We start from the raw sequence: 20,060 nt of genomic DNA, 5'->3' as shown, positions 1-20,060 counted from the left end.
TTGCTGCCAGAATTGAGCACTGCTCTGTCCCAGGGCTCTGATGTCCTGTCCTGGGCACGAGCGCCGCCTCTCCCAGTCCCCCACTTGCTGGCACCCTGTCCCCACTCCCTCCAAGCCCATCCCACCAGGGCCTGTGACAGCTTGTCCCTGCGCCTGTGGCTGGCGCCTAGTCCGTCCCTCTGTGTCCCTCTCCAGAGCTATGGACCTCAAAGCCCGACGCACCTGCAGGTGCAGAAAGTGGGGTGTGGGTGGCCCTCCGACCTCCTCCCCGTCCCCTCAGCCTCCCCCCATGCCCCGCCAGGGCCTGGCCTGCTGTGTCTGTGTTTGGAGTGCTGCCACCTCCCACAGGGGGCTCTCCCATCCGCCCCGGCTCCCGGCCCCCCAGGCGGGAAGCTCAGGGCCCGTGGCTGGAGGAGCCTTGTGGTGCAGCTCTGCTCTCTGCCCCGTGGCCCCCACCCCGTGTCCTAGGGGAGCGTTTCTCCTCCCTGGGTGGTGAGATGGGCACAGTGCCCCTCGGTGGCATGTGCAGTTCTATCGGGTCAGGGGTTTGTGTCCGCCGTGCACCCAGGACAGGGCCTGGAGGGGGCTGGGTGTGTGTTGGATGAACAGGTGTGTGGTCTGTGGTCGGTCGTTGGAGTAGAAACCAAAACAGAATTTGTGCGCAGGTGGCGGCTGCCACAGCAGAGGCGCGGGGAGAGCGCGGAGAGACTAGCGGGGCCCGGCCGGGGGTGGAGTATCGCAGGAGGGTCGCTGTCCTGAGTGAGCCGGGCTCAGGCTCCTAGCAGGGGATGGCACAAGGGACCGCTCGAGGACAGTTTCCTCACTGAGTCTGGGGTCCTTGTGTGCTGTCTGCCCCATGCCGTCCAGCCCAGTCGTGGCCCTGTGGGGTATGGCCCAGCTGCCTGGGCTGTGCCCCTGGCTGTGTCCTGCCACGTACCCGCGGAGTCTCAGACCGGCCTACCCGCCTGGCGGGCCAGGCGCTGCTGGTCCCCAAGCTCCTGTCCTCCAGCCGGCGGCCCCGCCCAGCCCAGGGAGCAGTGCTGGCTCCGTTTAGGGGCACGGGGTCTGAGCGGGAGAGGAGGCAGAGGACCGTGTGATCGTCCCCGAGTGCCAGCCGCAGCGCCTCCTCCCAGGGCATCTGCGGTGGTGAAGAGGGCGCGCGAGACGCCACCTGAGCTCAGGAGTGCGCACCGCTGATCGCCGACCGTGCCGCCCAGCCCTGTCGCCCCGGTTTGCTGGCGGCCACCGCAGGACCCAGCTCCTGTCGGGCGCGGGGCCTCTCTCCTTGTCTGCCTGCTCCCTGCCCCCGTGCACGCGCTCGTCCGTGCGCTCATGCCTGCGTGCACGCACTCGCTCTCATGCACACGCTCACGCTCACACCCACGTGCATGCGCTCACACCCACGCGGCCGCGGCCTTCCTCCAACGCTCTCCACCGCGGGTCACTGAAGTCAGCGTCTGCGTGGCTGGTGCGGCTCCTGGGGCACGTGGCCAAGCCCAGGACGGCCTTCCCCATGACTCCCTTCCCCATGACTCCCAGCAGAAGCAGCGAGCAGGGCTCTGTGGGGTCCCCGGCGGCAGGCCAGCGGGCATGAGAGAGAACCTTCGCAGGGGGCCGAGGCAGGGGCGGGGAGTGGAGGGGAGGAGGGTGGCTCAGTGCGCTGCTGACCCCTCCCTGCTTGGGGAGGCGCGACGGGTACTGTGGCGGCCTCCGTGTGCCCATGCTGCGCAGTGTGAGCAAGGGCTAGGGGGCAGCTGGGCTCCAGACACAGGACGCACCCCCTCAGGCTCTTGGGGTGCGGGCCGCATCCACGCCGCCCTCTGTCCAGATGGAAGTGTGGGCCTGGGACACCGGGAGCAGCAGGGGCAGCCCCGAGGCAGTGCCAGCGAGGGGGCGGGGTCTCTCCTGGAAGACCGCAAGGGCAGAGCCACCCCACAGTTTCCAAGTTGGCCGAGCACCCATGTGGCGCTGGAAGCCACAAGCGTCTTGTCCCAGCGGAGTCAGGGAGTGACCGCGTGCTGTGGGGAGCGGGGACCAGACCTGCAGCGGGGCTGGCCGCTCGCTTACCTCCGTCTGATGGAGCTGGGCTGGGTTGGAGCCTGTTCCTACTGAGTTTCTGGGACTGTCGTGGCCCGGCCGGCCCTGTGCTGCTCCGGACAGTGGCCCGTGTCCCTGTCGGGCACCCCCACTTGTACGCTGTGCTTGTTTCTGGCACTGCAGGGCCCGTGCCCCCTCGTGGCCCACGAGCTGTGTCCACCACGGTGTCCATTGGCGGAGGGAGGGCCTGGGTTTGGGGAGCCAGGGAGGAAGGGGCGTGACCCCTTCTCACAGGTGGCCCCGGGCCGTGCTGCGGTTGCTGCTGCACACACTGTGAGTGAAGCAAACTGGAGACACCAGTGTGTCTGGCACGGGCGATGCTGACGGAGACCCAGCAAGCCCGTGTCACGATGCGCTGAGGACAGACCCAGTGTCCGGCTGCAGCGTGACTGGTGTTCTCTCCGCCTTGGCAGGTAAAGGCCGGCGGGGGCAGCCTCAGTGGTGCCCTCCAGCTGGGTCCCCTCCGTGCAAGCTTCGCCTGTACAACAGTCTCACCCGGAGGAAGGTAAGGGGGCACGGCGGGGCGCAGGGGAGGCCGTGGACGAGCTCCGCAGCCAGCGGTCCGGATGGGAGTGGAGATGGCTCAGCACTCGCTCCGCTTTCCACACGGGGCCCTTGGTGGGGCAGAGCCGGCTCCCACAGCGGGCACGCCCGGGGACAGCACGCCTTGACGGGACAGCCTGTCTGTGGTGCTCACGGGCCGGGAGCGCCCCAACCACGCGTCACTCAGCCAGGCCACGTGCCCGCCTGCTTTCGGAGAGGCCATGTGGTGGCGGCAGTTGTCACCGAGCACGCTGAACACAACGGGCGTGGTGGGGGAGGGGGAACCTGGTTGGCGTGCTTGGGAGGAGACCAGGTTTTGAGAAGGCAGCAGGACTGGATCCCAGTTGAATGGGGTTTGCTTGGTGTGTTCTGCTCGGCGTGGCCCGTGGCTGCAGCGTGGCTGATTGGAATTTCATCAGTGAGCATGGTGGCTGATGGGGACGCGGGGGTCTCGGCGATTCCATCCGACCTCACCGGGCATCTGTGACTTTTGTCAGTGGAACGGGGTTGTTCTTGTTGAGTTTCGGTAGACCAGCCACGCCCTCCGTTGCCGGCTGGGGTGAACCCGCACGGCGTCTCTCCCGCGGCTGACAGTGGTCGTTCCTCCGTTTTTAACACAGGATGTGTTTGTGCCTGAGCATGGGAAGAGGGTGACATGGTACTGCTGTGGGCCTACCGTCTACGACGCGTCTCACATGGGGCACGCCAGGTAGGAGCCGCTGCCGGGCACCCAGCACGGGCCGGGGATCCCCGGGGGTCTGGAGGCATGGGTCCCACAGAGCATCTCGGCCCTTCTGAGATTTCCTGTTCTTGAGATGAACATTTGCATTCTGTAAGTAATCCATGTAGACGATGGAAAAGTCGGCGAGTACGCACGGGCCACGAGCTCGCTGTCCTGTCGCGCCGTGGCCGGCGTCCTGGGCTGCATGCCGATGTTTTGACCCGCAGGCCATGATTTCCCCACCAGGCAGCTGTGGCGGGAGCCCAGGTGTGGAGCCCCACGGCGCTCCCGGCCCCTGCGCAGGGCAGCAGCTGACTGGTGGCAGGGCCACGGAGGCCTTCCCCTGGCCCTCGTGGCCACGGCGCAGTGGGCTGGGGAGTGTGGCGGGCGGTGGGCCGCGGCAGGCGGTGGGCCCCAGTGGGCAGTGGGACAGGTGCGTCCCCATGCTCCAGATCCTACATCTCCTTCGACATCCTGCGGAGGGTGCTGCGCGACTACTTCGGGTACGACGTCTTCTACTGCATGAACATCACAGACGTGGACGACAAGGTAGGGCTCTGACCAGCACGTCCGCGTACGGGGGGCCGGGGGAGGAAGCGACGTTTGTAGATGAAATGCGGGGCCTCAGCCAGACGCACGGGGTGTGAGCCCCCTCTGCATTGTGGCGTCACAGTTTTTGCTGATGACGTCGTGTGGGGGCCAAGAGAACCCCGCGTGTCCGGGCCCACTTGATGAAACGGCAGCCCGTGGGGCTTCGTGGCAGCAGGACCTGTGGTCGCGCGTGCTCGTCTACACAGCATGGCACGGGGGGGGGGCAGGAGGGGGCGGCCCGTTTCCTCGAGACCAGCAAGGTCGCGGGAATAGCGTCGGGGCGGGCGGCGTGGGGCTCAGAGCCTGCTTGCTACACGGAGCGCGACCCCAGGGTCCCTCTCCTCCTTCCAGATCATCAAGAGGGCCCGGCAGAACTACCTGTTCGAGCGCTATCGGGAGAAGCAGCCACGGGCAGCACAGGTCCTGCAGGACGTTCACGCCGCCCTGAAGGTGGGCCCCTCGCTGTCTGCTCCCTGACTCCTGACTGTCCCTAGGGCGGTGGCCATCCCCGCCGGGCCTCCCACAGTGGACACAACTAAAACCAGCTCCGTCAGGGCCCCCGGGTTCTGACCGATGTGGTCGCCTGGCCGCTGGGCAGCTGCTCTGGAAAGGCGCTTGGACGGGGGCGTGGAGTCCGTGCATGGGCCCCCGATTTCTGGGAGAGTTTCCGAGGGTGTCACGGGGGCACTGACGGACGCTTGCTTGTGCAATGCTCCAGATGTGCCCGCGGGCTCTTCCGGGTGGAGGGCTCGGCCACGCGGTGCTGCCCGGGGCAACCCAGGCGCTGGGCCGAGCCGCCGAGACCGGGGGTGCTGGAAGTTCTCAGAGCTTGAAGAGATGCGTCCTCTCCTCTCGGTGGGTTCGCTTTGAAGGACAGCATTACCAGTTACCGTGGTAACGGAGTGAGGTCAGAGCGCGTCGTTCCTGCTCCCGGCAGCAGTGACTGAGGAGCCGCGGCGGTCGTGCCTGGTGTGCTGCCGTGTTTTACGTCTGCAAGAAACGCTGCAAGTGAAATCAGAGCTTAGCCGTCTTCGGCCGACAAGGGGCCGGCCGCCAGGTCATGGGTGCTTTCGTGACGTTCACAAAGTCTCCAGGTGACGCCCCTGTGACCTGAGCACAGCCTGTGACATCAGACCACCAGTCCCAGGGCGGGCACGAGGAGCGGGCCTTCAGGGTCCGTCTGCCCCGTCCGTCCGACCGTCCGGCAGGGAAGCTGGGCCCACGCCCTTAGGGACGCAGACTTCTCTCTCGCCTCCAGTGGGGCCCCCCCGGGGCACGGGGCTGTGCTGAGCCGCATCCCATGGGCCTGCCCTGTCCTGTGCTTGCAGCCGTTTTCAGCCAAGTTACGGGAGACTGCAGACCCCGACCGAAGGCAGATGCTGGAGCGCACCCGGCGAGCGGTGGAGCTGGCGGCCGAGCCGCTGCAGAGGGCTGTGCAGAGTGGCCTCCCCGCCGAGGCGGCCGACGGCTGTGCGGAGGTAAGGTCCCCCCGCGCTCGCCCCACCCCGGCGGCCTGCCGCCACTCAGCGTCCTCACGGCACTGGGGGCCCCCGGAGTGTGTGCAGCAGGACTTTCCAGAGTCTTCCAGCCGGCTCTCCTGTGGTGCTTGGGGTCGCCCCTGCGCAGGGAGCAGAGGGAGGTTGAGGCTGCGCTGGGCTGGGACTCCCCCCTGGCTGGCTCTCCTGCCCCCGGGAAGGGTTCTCCCTCAGACCCGCGGAGAGCAGGAGTGCAAGGGGGCCAGGCTCCCTGCCAGCCTTTCCCGGGAGAGGCGGGAGAGGCGGTCAGTGCAGGCCGGCCACCGGTCCCTTCTCCTGCACACTGGCGCCCCCTGCTGGCCCCTCTCAACACTCAGGGACGCGGGAGCTCCAGAAAAGATGCGGCCACAGCCGTCTGCCTGCCTGGAGGCCGGGGAAGAGATGCCCCCAGAGCCCGCCCGGCTTAGGCTTCCCTCTCGCTTTCCTCTTGGCTTACTTCAGGCTGCCGGCGCCGCTCGTTCTGAGCTTGGTGAGAAAGAGCGCGGCGGACGCAGCCTTCCGCTCGGCGTGCTCCTGCGTGGGGCCCCTGCGTGGTCACGGCCGGCCTGCTTGCAGTGGGCCTCCCGGGCCCAGCTCTCTCTCCCTCTCCTCGGGCGGCAGTCGCGTGCCTGTATGACTAGCAGCGCCACTGCGAATTTTCTTCTTAATTGGCTGATTCTCTCTCCTTTAGAAAGTGCGGTAAAATGTACACCTGTAAAATTTACCATCTTAACCATTTTTAGGTACAGAGTTCAGAGGCATTAAACACATTCATGCTGTTGTGAGGCCGACCACCATCCATCTCCAGAACTTTCCATCTTCCCAGACAGAGACTCTGTCCCTGTGAGACACTGACCTCCATCCTCCCCCGGTCCCGGCGCGCACTGTCCACTCTCTGTCCCCCTGAGACACCGACCCCCATCCCTCCCCCAGCCTGGCACCCACTGTCCACTCTCTGTCCCCGTGAGACGCCGACCCCCATCCCTCCCCCGGCCCTGGCGCCCACTGTCCACTCTCTGTCCCCGTGAGACACCGACCCATCTTTGCCCCGGCCCCGGCGCCCACCGTCTCCTCTGTTTCTGTGAATCTGGGGACTCCAAGGCCTTCATAGAAGTGGAATGCTATCGTGTCTCCTTTCGCAGCTGGTGTCTTTCCCTTGTATGATGTGGCAGGTGTCCTAGTGTCCTTTCTCAGACCAGGTGGGACTGGTAGATATGGGTATTCAGTCCAGGCTCTGACACACATTTGTGTCATTCCCTCCTTCGGGCCATCACGAGTGACGCAGCTGTGAGCAGGGACGTGCTCGGATCTGCTTAGGTCCCTCCGTCGGGTCCTTCTGGGCAGAGACTCCGAGGGGAGCTGCTGGGCAGTGCGGCCGGTGGGTTTGCGGGACGCGGAGGAAGTGCTGCGCTGCCCCCCATGGCAGCACACCGGCGGTTTGTGCATGTGGCCGCTGGCACAGGTCACTCTGTTTCCCACATCAGCTTCCCAATGAGCGTGACGCAGTGTCCCATCGTGCTTTCGGTTTGCCTCTGCCTGCTCTGTTCACGGTTGGGGACAATTTTCTGTCCGTCTCTGGGCACACGTTTGCAAGCATGTCTCGAGACAGTAACCCTGGGGAGCCTCTGCTGGGCCGTGGGGCGCGTGACCCGGGAATCTGGGTAACTCTTGGGTCCCCAGCACCAGCCATGCGTCCGGCGACCCCCCAGGAGGGTGGATGTGTCCTCACATCTGTGGGTGTTACGGGGACGCAGCCGGGGTGCGGCTCCATGCACAGCGGACACGGCACGCTCCCCCCCACTGGCCACCGCGCCGCCGCCCGCAGGAGGCGTTCGTGCGCGGGGACCCCATTGGAGGGTCTGTTGTCAGCAGTACATGAACTGGTGCGGACCTCGTCAGGGCGCCGGCGGGAATCCGCTGCTCTCCGGGCCCTCACGACGGTCCCTCACGACGTGCTGTCATCTGCGCACTCGTCTCCTGCCCCTTTCCTGCTGAGCTGTCCTCTCCTCACGGGCTTGCAGGCACTCGGACCCCTGGACGCCAACCCTTTGTCTCTCAGCTGTGTTGCACTTTCTCCCGATCTATTGTTCCTTTCACTTCCTTATAACGACGGGGCCTTGTTTCCGTGCGGTCAGACGGGGCTGCGTTTTGCTTTTCCACGGAGTGGTTTTGTGTTCTGTGTCAGCTCCGTGTGCTGGGTCTGTGGGTTCTCCTCTGTCGGCCAGACCGCCCACCCTGGGTGAGCATCACGACCGGGGAAGACGTCCCTACCGGGCGGCGGGGAAGACGCCGAGGCCTGTGTGTCCTGGTTTAGTTCTTCGGGTGTGTTTTGAATTCTCGGCTCGTCCCGTCCCAGGAGAGACGCTCTCGGGATTTTAAACATTGTATGGGAGCGTCGTCGGGGACGGGCTGGTCCTTTCCCTTCTCTCTGTCTCATCTGTCAGTTTCAGGGTCACAGCAGGATTGAGAGGAAGGGGCGGAGATGGCCCCTGGCCCCGTCCCTCCTCCTTCGGCCTCCCCCACTCTCAGTGGTCCCCCCCGCTGGCCTCTTCGCTACCGTGGATGAAGCTGCAGGGACACAGCAACCTCTCCCAGAGCCCGTGGCTGACCTTGGGTTCTCTCTTGGGGGTCCGTTCTGCGGGTACAGACAGACGCACCGTGTTCCGTCTGTCCTTACCGTTGCCTGCCCTAAGACTCCTCCGTGCCCCCTCCCCGCTCATCCCTCCCTCCCCCGAGCCCCCGGAAACCACGGATCTTTTTGCTGCCTCCACGGTTTTCTCTTTCCAGAATGTCGTAGGGTCGGAATCCTCCAATCTGCGGCCTTCTCCAATCAGCTTTTGTCGCTAAGTGCACGTTTGAGGGTCCTCCGTGTCTTTTCCTGGCTTGATGGCTTCCTTCTCCCGGTTCTAGGTTCCATTCCATCGTCCGGACGGCCCGCAGCCGCTCTGTCACTGCACTCCCGAAGTCCGTCCATGTTGCTTCCGGGTTTAGGCAGTGGTGAAGAAGCTGCTAGAAATACCCACGTGCAGGTTTCTGTGCGGACTGGGGTCGGAGCGGCTGCCCCTGTTGTGTCCCCCCGGCCATGACGAGCCTCTGCTCTGGGTTTTCCCTGCGCCCGCTGCTGTCAGTGCTTGTGTCTGGGCCGCTCGTGCAGGCGCGTGGTAGGGTCTCGCCGTCGTGGTTTGCGTGTCCCGGAGACATCGGATATGGGGCTTATTTGCCATCTGTGTGTTGTCTTGGCTGCGGAGCCTGTTCAGGCCATTGGCCCGTTTTTTATCAGGGGCCGTTCTCTTACCATTGAGTTTGCACGTTCGGGTAACAGTCCTCAACCAGCTGTGTGGTCGGCAAACGCCTTCTTCCGGTCCGTCGCTCATCTCTCTGTGCTCTTGGCAGTGTCCTTCCCACACCAAACGTTTCTAATTAATTTATTATTTTTTTTATTTTAAAGATTTTTATTTATTTATCTGACAGAGAGAGAGACACAGCGAGAGAGGGTGCACAAGCAGGGGGAGCGGGAGAGGGAGAAGCAGGCTCCCCGCCAAGCAGGGAGCCCAATGCGGGGCTCGATCCCAGGACCCTGAGATCATGACCTGAGCCGAAGGCAGAGGCTTAACCACCGAGTCCCCCAGGCGCTGCTACATTTTTAGTTTTGATGGCGTCCAGCAGCCACCTCGTCCTCTCACAGACGGTGCTGTCAGAGTTGTGGCAGAGTTGTGGCCGTCACTGCCACACGCGTGCTCACGGAGGCTTGCTTCTCTGTGACCCTCTAGTTGTCTGGTTTTCCTTTCACTCTCAGGCCGGTGACCCAGTCTGAGCCACGTTTCAGACGGTGAGAGTCCGGGTCTGGACTCGTTGTTCTGAGCGTGGACGTCCGGTCCTTCCAGCACCTTCTACTGTATTTGTCTCTACTGAACGGCCTCTGCTCCCCCGTCACGGATCAGGCGACTCCGTCGGGGTGGGCTGTGTCTGGGCTCTCTCTTCTGCTCCTGGATCTGTTTGTCTCTTCTGCCAACACCGCGCCGTCCCGATCACTACGGTTTTGGAGAACATCTTGCAGTCAGGTGTTGTCAGGCCTCGACTTTGTTCTCCTTCAGTATTGAGTTGGCTCTTTGGGGTTTTTGCCTCCGTGGAAGTGGAGAATCCGCGTGTGACGTCACTGCAGTGCCGCACTGGGATGTCTACCCGGATGGCGTCGGATCCGTGGATCGTGTTGGCAAGAGCTGACATTTCGACACTGTCGGGTCTCCCGTCTGTGAGCAGGAAGTAGCTCTCTGCTAGTTAGTCCTCCTTCAACTTCTCCCATCAGACTTTTGTCGTCCTCGTGTAGATCTTGCACACGGTTCGTTAGGTTTATACCTGAGGATTTCATCTTGGGGCGTGTTGACGTAATGTGTTTATGGCGGATTCCCCGTGTCACGTGCTGGCGTGCAGTCTCACGTCCTCCTCCCCGTGAGTATGCCTTCCGTTTCCTCCACTTGTCACCACGTGAGCAGGTGTGTCCAGGGTGAGGCGGAGAATGGGTGGCAAGAGGGAACGTCCTCACCTCGCCCTGGATCTAAACGGAAAAGCTCGGGTCTCACCACGAAGCACGATGTTAGCTGCGTGACTTTGTTGCTGTCCATGATCAAGGTGAGGAAGTTCGGCTCTATCCTGGTTTACTGAGACCTTATCATGAGCGGGTGTTGAGCTGTGTCCATATGCTTTTCACGCATCTGTGTGATTACAGCCTTTTGCTTTCTTTACCGTGCTGCTGGAATGATTTACATTAATTGGTTTTATACTTTGGAACCAGCCTTACGTACCTGTGATAGCTGCCACTGGGCTACGATGTATAATTCTTTTAGGACTTTTGTGGATGTAATTTGCTAATATATTGTTAAGGATTTTTGCATCTATGTTAATGAGGAATATTGGTCTGTACTTTTCTGTTCTTGTAGTATCTTTGTTTTCGGTATTAAGGTAATGCCTTCCTCCTAGAATGACGTAGGAACTAATCCCTCTGCTTCCTCTGGAAAACTATAGAAAATCCATATAATCTGCCCCTTACGTGTTTGGTAAAATTCACCAGTGAACCCCTCTGGGCCAGGTGATTTCTGTTTTGGAAAATCATTAATTATTAATTAAATCTCGTCACTGGCTCATAAGCTTCTTCGGATTCTTTATATCATTATAAGTTTTGGCACCTTTTGTCTTTCAAAGAATTGGACCATTAACAGTTATCAAACTTGGGGGCACAGAGTTCTGTGTAGTGTTTCTTCGTTATGCTTCTAATTTCCGTGAGGTCTGTAGTGATGCCCCTCCTTCGTTTTGGGTATTAGAATCTGTGGCCTCTCTGCTTTAGGTAGTAGCCTGGCTAGAGGCTCAACAATTTCATTCATTTCCTCAAAGAACCAGTTTCTGGATTTGTTGATTTTCCTCTGTTGATTTCTTGTTTTCGGCTTTAATTTTTATTGTTTCTTTTCTGTCATTTTGGAGTTGACTTGTTCTTGGTTTCCTACTTTCCTGGGGCGGAAGCTTAGATGATGGACTTTGGATCTCTCTGTGTTTCGAACCCGTCTGCCCAGTGTTGCTTCTAAACCGGTGCTTTTGCTGCATCTCACCGATTCGGATAAGGTCTGTTTTCACTTTCGTTTTTTCCAAAAATTTTAATTTTTTCTCAAGGTGCCTTCTTTGACCCGTGTGTCCTTTGGAAGCGTGTTGTTTGTGGGGACATTCCAGCTCTCTTTCTCTGACTGATTCCCAGTTCGGTTCCATGGTGGTCCGAGAGCAGACACCACATATGACGTCTGTTCTTTCGAATTTGTTCAGGCACGTTGTGTGGCCCGGCCTGCGGACGGTGCCAGTGAACATTCCAGGAGAGCGTGAGAGGAATGTGTGTCCTGCTGCTGTGGGACCCAGTGGTCTGTAGAGGTCCTTCAGGTCCGGCTGACTGAGGGTATGGTTGAGGTCAGCTGTGTCCTCGCTGATCTCTGTCCTCGCTGACCCCTGCTGGGCCAGTGCGCGCCCAAGGGAGGGTCCTGAAGTCCCCGGCCACTTTCGTGGGTTCATCTGTTTCTCCTTGGAGTTCTGTTCGCCTTCACCTCGTGTGCTTGCTGCCCTGCCGTTGGGCCCGTGTCCCGGGAGCACCGCTGTCTCACAGAATGGACCCCTTTGTCCGCCGAGCTCTTCTCTACCGCTGATGGTGTTCTTGCCCCCAGCAACGTGGCGCTATCAGAAAGCAGCCACTCCTGCTGTCTTGGTCCGTGTTAGCGTGCCTCGTTTGTCTCCATCGACTGCGAGTCTGTATGTGTCTTACGGTCGAAGCAGATTCCTGTGACAACGTACGGTCGGGGCATGTATTTTGATCTCCCAGACTGTGCTGTGAGGCGCATTTCGACCGCTGGCGTCCCCAGTGGCACGGAGACAGCTGGATCCCTCGCCGCTGGATTGCTCTGTTCGCCGCCCTTGTTCTCGCTCCCGCTCACGTCCTCTGGTCCTTTCCTGCCGTCTGTGGTTCGGACTGAGCATTTCCCATGATCCACTTTCTCTCCTCTTAGAGCAAATCAGTTAACCTTTTTTTTAGTGGTCACCCTAGAGTTTGCAATATACACTCCCCACAAATTTCAGTCCACTCTCAAAGGCACGACCCTACCCGGGGTGCTTTACAGGACAATGACCTAGTTCTGCCTCCCGTCCTCACACTGTCACTCACTTTACCTGTCTGTAAACCCGGCGTGCGGGGCTCCGTGTGTGTCGTGTACGCACGTAAGCAGGCAGACTGATGCGTTCTTGCTGTTACTGTTTTGATCTAACAGGTGTTAAGTCAATGAGCAAAAGCGAGTTGTGGGGCACCCGGGGGGGCTCAGCCAGTGGAGCTCAGGGCATGGTCTCAGGGTCCTGAGCTGGAGCCGGGTGTTGGGCTCTGTGCTCAGCAGGGGTGGCCTTGAGATTCTCTCTCCCTCCGCCCCTCTGCACTCGCGTCCACACACACACTCTCCCTCTCAGCACATAGACAATTTTTTTTAAAAGGAAAAACAGACGTTTTCACTCTACCTTTGCATCTTCTCTCCGATGCGCCCCCTCACAGGCCCGAGCTTCTGACTTCTTTTGTGAGTTCTCTCTAAAGAACTTTTCCCACTACTTGCAAACCAGGTCTCCTGGCAACAAGTTCCGTTGATTTTTGCTTGCCTGAGAGCCTCTGTTTCCCCTTGCTTTTGAAGGATGAGCTCGGAGGGCCCGAGGTTCTAGGGTAGCGAGTGTCTTCTCTGGACACTGATGTGTCCCCTGCATCCCTTACTTTGTGAGAAGGAGGGGGCTGTGGTTCTTACCGTGCTCACTCACGGGCAAAGTGTTTGTCCTCGGACTCCTTTCAGGACTTTCTGCAGCTTGCCCGTGGACTGCCCGGCTGTTGTGTCCTGCCGGAGGTTCCCAGGGCTCCCTGTACCGGCAGTTCAGGCTCTGCCGCGAGCGGGGCGCCCTCTGCTGGTGGACTCCAGCTGTTTCTCTGCTCCTTCCCCTCCTGTCCCTCTGGTGTGTCCCCGAGCACCCAGCACACCATTTGTGCTCGTCCCGCGGTCCCTGGCCATTCTGCTGGGTTCCGTTCTGTCTCTGCGAAGGCAGCCCGTCTGCTGTGCCGTTGGGGGGTTTCTCTTCAGGGGTCCCCCAGCTCCGAGACTCCTCTGTCGGCCACGTCTGATATGCGGATGACCCCACCGAAGACGGTCTTCGTTTCTGTCCCAGTGGCACCGCTCTCTGGTGTCTCCTTCCCGTTTTCTTAGGACAGCCTTCCGTCCGCTCGCCGTGCCCTCCATTCCTGCGCACGGGCGGCCTGGTGCCCTGGAGCCCGAGCATGTTCGTCCTGGTGGTTTCCAGCCCCGGGCCTGAGAGCCCAGGATCCCCGCCGCGTCTGGCTCTGCAGCTGTCCCATGTCCTCAGTGTGGTGGCCAGGCTCAGGGGGGCCTGTGTGCCAGGCGTGGGGCTCAGTCCCCAGCATGCTGCGCCTATGGACCGAGCGTCCTGGCGGGTCCCCCTCGCCGCTGGCCTCCCAGCAGCAGTTAGCAGGGCTGTCCCACCTGGGGGCTCTTGGCGGGACACCCTAGCTGCCCTTTCCCTGTCAGCCTTGTGGATCCACACGCACCCAGCCTGCATGCCCTCACTGTGTCTCTCACATGCACTTTCTCCCTCTGCCCTTTGTTCTTTGGCCTCTCACCCTCACGGGGGGACCCCAGACTGCCTGCCTGTCCCCACGTCCCTGTCGCTCCAGTTCACGTGCTGGAAACCCCGGGTTCCTCCAGAGGTGGACCTCGGTTCCCCCTGCCTGCGAGGCTCAGGCCGCAGCCGTGACACCCACATCCCGTCCCAGATGGACGTTTCTCTGTAGTGACGTGGGTGATGCGGTGACAGGACTGGTCTCGTACCAGTGCCGCGCTGGGGTGGGGCGTGACATGGGGCTGGCATCTTCCGTTGACGGCCGCTGACTGTCGGGGCACCGTGGCCTTGGCGCCTTTATCTGGGACGGGGTTCTGCCCACCCCTCCTGGCCGCGGATGTCCTGAGATCGCTTCAGCGAGCGTCGGAGCCTCCCGTTCGCAGACTGGTGCCTGTCTCAGCGCCGAGCCGATCGCAGGAGTGTCGTGGTCTCGCGGGGACGGCAGCCCTCCGCGGAGCAGGGCCGCGCGCGGCACACCTTTGATCGAGGCCGTGGTTCCGCGGACCGGCTGCGCGGGGTGCGGTCCGGCGCGCGTGTGTGGATGTTCGCGCTCTTCCTGCTCAGGTGCTGCTGGAGGAAGCGAAGGACTTGCTCTCGGACTGGCTGGACTCCAGCCTCGGCAGTGAGGTCACCGACAACTCTATCTTCTCCAAACTGCCCAAGTTCTGGGAAGAGGAGTTCCACAGAGACATGGAGGCGCTGAATGTGAGTGCGGCTGGCGGGCCTGTGCCCTCTGTGCCCGGCGCCCCCGCGGCCTCACGTCCCCGGGCAGCTTCCTGCTCGCGCGCCGAGAGCCGTTTCAGACGCGCGCCAAGGGCACAGGCGGCTTCTTGGCCAGCATTTGGTTCTGCCAGTTTCCTGGGGGCGCTCGTCTGAGGCCGTTGCAGAAGAAGAACTCGGACCTTCTCTGGCATCCACAGGTCCTCCCTCCAGACGTCTTAACCCGCGTTAGCGAGTACGTGCCGGAGATCGTGAACTTCGTCCAGAAGATCGTGGACAATGGTTACGGGTGAGCTGAGGGACCTTCTCGGAGCCGTGTGCCATCCGGGGGGGTTGCCGACGAGGGCAGCTCTCCATCTCTGGGAGGGGACGTGGAGCAGGGAGGCCGCCGGGGCTGTGGCCACCCCGGGCATGTGGGCGCCTGGGGCTGCTCTCACCAAGCCCACAGACCAGGCGGCTGAAGCAGCAGAAATGGGTTTGCTCCCACCTCCAGATGGCAGACGTCTGAGGCCGCCAGTATGCCCACGGGGCGGGCTCCTCGGCCCCGCGCAGGGGGTCTGTGCTGGCCTCATCCTCGGCTTGCAGACGGTGGGCATCTTGCAGACTTCTCTCCCGTTTGTTGCTCTGCCCGTGGGCTGCTCGGGCTCCTCTTGTGTCCCGATGACCTTTTATGCAGACAGCTGCGTGGGGGTCTTGCGGTGTTAGGGCTCACCCTGGGGACCCCCCTTTACTTCTGGGAAGACCCGGTCTCCAAACCCACCCCCACTTGGAGGTGCTGGCGGTGAGGACCATACACAGGGATCTGGGGCCCTCTGCACGCTGACCTCCCAGCAGTCCTCTTCCCTCCGCGCCGCTGGGTCCCCAGCTTCCGGGCTGCTCCGTAAGAGACCTGTCCGGGCTCGCCTTGGCATTGGCCACCATCCAACAGGTACTCAGCCGTGCAGTCGCCAGATCTTTGTTCAAGGCAGGCAGGAACAGCAGGAGGGTGGTGCTGGCTGCCCCCGGAGCCCCCGGCAGATGTGCAGGTGCAGCCCGGGGCCTGGGGTCAAGCCAGCAGGGGGCCCCGAGCTCAGACCGTGAGCACGGAGCCCGGCCTGGTGAGCGTGGATCTGCCAGGTGTCTGGAGGCGTCGGCCTCACTGTGTGGGCAGGGAGTCACCTCCCAGGGCAAGGATGTTCCCTCGGGGCCCTTGGCGCGGCTCTGATTCCACACATTCCGCTGCGGCCCTGGTCTCCGATCCTAGCACTGCCTGATGGCGGGAAACACTCAGCTGTCCGCGGCGGGCACGCTCCGAAATCACCGACAAGCGCAGGCGTAAACGGGTGCGCGCTGTCTGCGGCACACGGAGCTCGTTTGTGGGCCCCCCCCCCGAGGAGATTGCTTCCCACTTCGCAGGGCAGACGAGGCAGCCACTGACCCAAGTGAGGAGTGCGGGGCTCCTGGCGTGGGCCCGGAGCAGCGCCCGTTCTCTGGAAGGGACGGTGCCTCCGCTCTCCGCCCCACTTGACACGACCGCTCGGGGCAGCACCGTGCCACACTGAGTGCCGCGGGCAAAGCCAAAGTGGGAGAAGACGGAGCGTTCTGGGCCCCCACAGTCTGGCATGTGTCTGGGAGGCAGACAGCCATGGCTGGGCACGTGGGAATGTAGCCAGATTGCGGGCCTGGCGGGACCACGCCGTTGCCAAGCTGAGGGGCCAGGTGGGAGCTACAGGGTCACCGCATGCGAGCAGAGGGTCTGCAGAGGGACCCGCTGCCCGGTGAGTGAGGAGTTGGCCTCCGTGGTGTGAAGTGTCCTTGTCGGGCCCGGTCAGCCTGCACGGCGGCCTTGCCGGGTGTTGCCGTGTCATGGGGCTAAATGGCCGAGCCTGCCCCGGACACACAGGGCAGAGCAGATAGAAGCGGCCCGTGACCCTGGGCTCTTCGGATCGTTCTCTGGTCGGGCGTCCTGGGCTGTCTCCGGATCCATCCCGCTTTCCCACAACCTTGTTATCTTCCAGCTACGCCTCAAATGGGTCCGTCTACTTTGATACGGTGAAGTTTGCGTCCAGCGACAGACACTCCTACGGGAAGCTGGTGCCCGAGGCTGTGGGGGACCAGAAAGCCCTGCAGGAAGGAGAAGGTGAACAGGCGGGTGACGGGTTGCCGGGGGGGCTTTCAGCCCGGGCGGGACAGCCTCGCCCCCAGCCACAGCACCTCGGGCCCGGGCCCCCAGGGCTGGCGTCTGTGGAGCTGAGGGCACCTGAGGGTCTGGGAGTGACACGCCGTGCGCCCGGTGTGTTAGCAGTACGCAGGTTATGCCCTGCTGAAAGAGGGCACGAAAGCCGCCTGCGCGGGGCCAGCAGGCAGCACCCCCAGCAGCTGAACTCCTGCTTTGGGGATATGAAACCCCAGGGCTGTTCTGGTTGGAGGCACGGTTTCAATACCCCAACGCGGTCCCAAGGAGCGTGGCGTGCCGCTTCCAGAACGGGCGCTGCGAGCAGGGGCCCGGCACCTGTCCTTGTACAGCGGCCGGGGTGGCGGGTGCTGCTGGCCACAGGCTCGGCTCTGCACGGTACTGAAACGTGCCCAGGCCGAGCCAGGCAGGGACGTGGGGCAGGAACTGTGTGACCATCCCGGTTCTGGATGTGAGCGGGGATGTCACACTGTCAGCGCCCAGGCAGCACCTCGCAGAGCTGTTCTCTCGTCCCACCGAAGGACACGCATCTCCCACAGCCCCGGTGCTCATCGTGAGCCCAGTGCAGCTGACCCTTGCGCGACAGCGGCTTACACCGTGTGCAGGTCACTCCCCGTGAGTGCAGCTCCGTACTGCCCGGGGGTTCCTTCCGGTTTTCTCCACGACCTCTTCTCTAGCTCACGTTCTGGTCCCAACAGCATGTGCAACATGTCGTGTGCAGTGTGTGTCTCTGTGCTGTTCTGCCGTCACGGGGGGCTCTGGCCACCGGGGGGCTGTTCCTGGTTCCGGTCGTGGGGGGTCAGCCTCCCCAGCCCCCTGCCTGGCGCTGTTCAAAAGGGTCCCCTGTACTGAATGTAGACACGAGGCTTTTTCAGAACCAGGCCAAATAAGGTTTGTCTTTACGGTGTCCCTCCACCCTTATGCCCTCAGGGACTCCGGGCCAGACCACAGAAGCCACGGTCCAGGGGCGCAGAGAGGGCCCGCACACACCTGGGGCATGTGCTGTTTACCCCCCGTGTTTCTGGAAGGCAGTTTGGCCATGAAAACGTTCGTACTATTTGAGGAAGTACTTTCCCCTCTAGGGCTCTGTTTAGGGAGACATCAGGACCTCACACACACGGCATGGAAATGCGGAGAAGCAACAGGCCAAGGGGGTTGGGTGGCATTGGTACCAGACCCTGGGGCATCCAAGGCTAAAGGCTTGTCAGTAAAGGAGGCGTCTCCTTGCAGGGCAGTCAGGGGTTCGGTGGCCCCCGTGTGGCCGTCCCTGGGAGAGAGAAACACCCTGTCCGTGAGGGGAGGCAGTGCGCACGGCCCACAGGCTGGTGGCTCAGGCAGGCTAAGGGTCTCGACCCGCAAGATTGGGGTACACAGGGAGCAGGGCTTTGCGCACCAGATCAGGACTCGACAGCATGAGTAAGGGCAGGGCCCGTCCTTTACGCTCACGCAGGACACACGCCGGGCACAGAGCACGTCTCCGAGGTTCCCCAGCAGTTGCTGGTCAGGTCGCCCGCGTCCTCTGCCCATGACGCACTGAGCTGAGCCGGGTACCAGCACCTACGGGGCATGGACGGGGGCCCTACCCGTCGACCATCACAGTCCTGAGCGACACTGCGGGGACGCCACTCAGCAGCAGGGGCACAACCCGCTGCTTAAGGCAGCCTGGGGTTTGGAACTCGTAGTGAAAGAGCGAAGACGGAAGGCGCGTGGGGTGAGCGGCCAGGAAGCTCCGGAAGGAGTGGCCGAGAGAGCAGGAGAGGAGATCGACGAGAAACGGAATGGAAATAACGCAAGACGCCATCCGCTGGTTCTGAGCAAAGATGAATCCAGTGGGAGAATGTGTGGCAAGCCTGACGCGTACCCCGACGATTCGTGGAGACGCCGGGACAGAGCCACACGGGACTAGAGGCCGCGCAGGGACAGTGGCCGCACGGACTGCAGGCGGCGGGCGCCGGGGCCGCGGCTGGAGGGAGGGCGCCGGAGACCGGAGCGCGCCCAGCTGGCCGGCAGTCCTCGCCATCTGGCCACTGCCGGGTTCTTGTTCTTGTTCTTCTGTCTTAAGTGACCTCTGTTTCCAGCGCGGGGCTCAGGCCCCCGCCTGAGACTGAGTCTGCTCTTCCAGCGACACCAGCCGGGCCCTCGGAGTTCTTAAATAACGCTTGCGCTTGCGCCTTTTTGATTCCAGACTGACTTTAGAATCGCTTCGTGGTCCAGGGACGGGTAGCAGAATCCAACAGCAAACACACAGGGACATGCCTTCCTTTGGGGACAGTCCCGCTTCTGGAGCGTTGTGACCCCCAGCATGAGCCCCTCATTGCAGGGACGCTGGGGTGCGGGGACTCTGGTAGAGATGGGGCCTGGAGCCGCCTCGGGGCTCCTGATGCGTGTGGGGTCACGGGGGTCTCCTCTGGGGAGGGACACTGAGAAGTGACACCGGGGGAGCAGAAGCGATTGTGTGACGCGTCTTAAAGAACTTAGAGCAAATAGCAAGTACTCTGCCACGGTGATGTCTGTCGAAGAGTGGGACACGGGCCACCTGGGGAAGAGGGTCCTCTTTGCGGTCCCAGAATTTCTCAAAACAAAATTTCAAAAGTCATGTGTCGTGAGTAACTACGTAATAATGGAAGTCAGAAGCTTAAACATGCGTCATCGGCCACACAGCAGCTAAAGGAATGTCATCACACCACATGAGACTGTCACGGGTGTGACATGGTGACCTGCTCCAAGAGAGGCCGAGGTGGCGAGAGCGGAGTTTGTCCTGCCGCTGGGGTGGTCCGGGTAGGACAGCGAAAGGCCAACAGCGAGAATCTCTTTCTTTATGATCCTGCCTTTTTTTTTAAAAAAAGATTTTATTTATTTACTTGACAGACAGATCACAAGTAGGCAGAGAGCCAGGCAGAGAGAGAGGAGGAAGCAGGCTCCCTGCCGAGCAGAGAGCCCGATGTGGGGCTCGATCCCAGGACCCTGAGATGACCTGAGCCGAAGGCAGAGGCTTCAACCCAGTGAGCCTCCAGGTGCCCCGATCGTGCCATTTTTACTGGCTCTTCCTCGTGTTTCCTGCGTGTCCCACTCAGAGCGCCCGTGTTCCAGCCAGCAGGTCTGTGGTGCAGACACCCTCGGCGCGCTCCCTCTGACTGCTGCCAGGGCGCTTTCTCCATGGCCTGACTCCGTACTCAAAAGGTGGCTGTCATTGAGTTCGGGCCTTTGCGGCCCTGGACGCTGGGCCAAGTCTCCCGTTCCTGTTCCGGAGCTGTCTGCGAGGGGGCGACAGCACCCAGGGAAAGGCGGCACTGAAGCCACACTCTGGGACCCCACTGAAGGCCCTGGCGCTGCCCACATTCACCCGGTGGCCGCCTGAAGGGGACTGACGGCGGGGTTCGCTGCCTCGGCCACCAGCGTGCTCCACAGGTCCTACGTGCGGTCCGGTCTCCTGCGCTAATGCTTCCCCCTCACTCCCGCCCGACACAGGCTGGCCCAGCCCCAACTGGCCCTGTCTGCCTTCCGGGGTCCTCGT

The 20,060-nt window shown here is 62.0% G+C and overlaps 1 protein-coding gene across 3 annotated transcripts in view; it reads left to right on the top strand.

Annotated features, from left to right (window-relative positions):
* The window catches only part of CARS1 (cysteinyl-tRNA synthetase 1), a 42,518-nt gene that overhangs the window by 7,982 nt on the left and 14,476 nt on the right, over positions 1-20,060 (top strand). For all 3 annotated transcript variants that reach the window (XM_080815903.1, XM_080815905.1, XM_080815904.1), the window contains 8 exons: positions 2,511-2,602; positions 3,261-3,349; positions 3,814-3,910; positions 4,304-4,402; positions 5,281-5,430; positions 14,218-14,358; positions 14,574-14,662; positions 16,371-16,492. In XM_080815903.1, coding sequence (XP_080672029.1) covers positions 2,511-2,602; positions 3,261-3,349; positions 3,814-3,910; positions 4,304-4,402; positions 5,281-5,430; positions 14,218-14,358; positions 14,574-14,662; positions 16,371-16,492 — 879 coding nt within the window. The remainder of the gene's footprint in view (positions 1-2,510; positions 2,603-3,260; positions 3,350-3,813; positions 3,911-4,303; positions 4,403-5,280; positions 5,431-14,217; positions 14,359-14,573; positions 14,663-16,370; positions 16,493-20,060) is intronic.

The sequence above is a fragment of the Martes martes genome, assembly GCF_963455335.1.
Source record: "Martes martes genome assembly, chromosome: 10".
Lineage (NCBI taxonomy): Eukaryota > Metazoa > Chordata > Mammalia > Carnivora > Mustelidae > Martes > Martes martes.
Note: the sequence above shows the minus strand (reverse complement) of the source record. Positions and strands in the feature narration are given on the sequence as shown.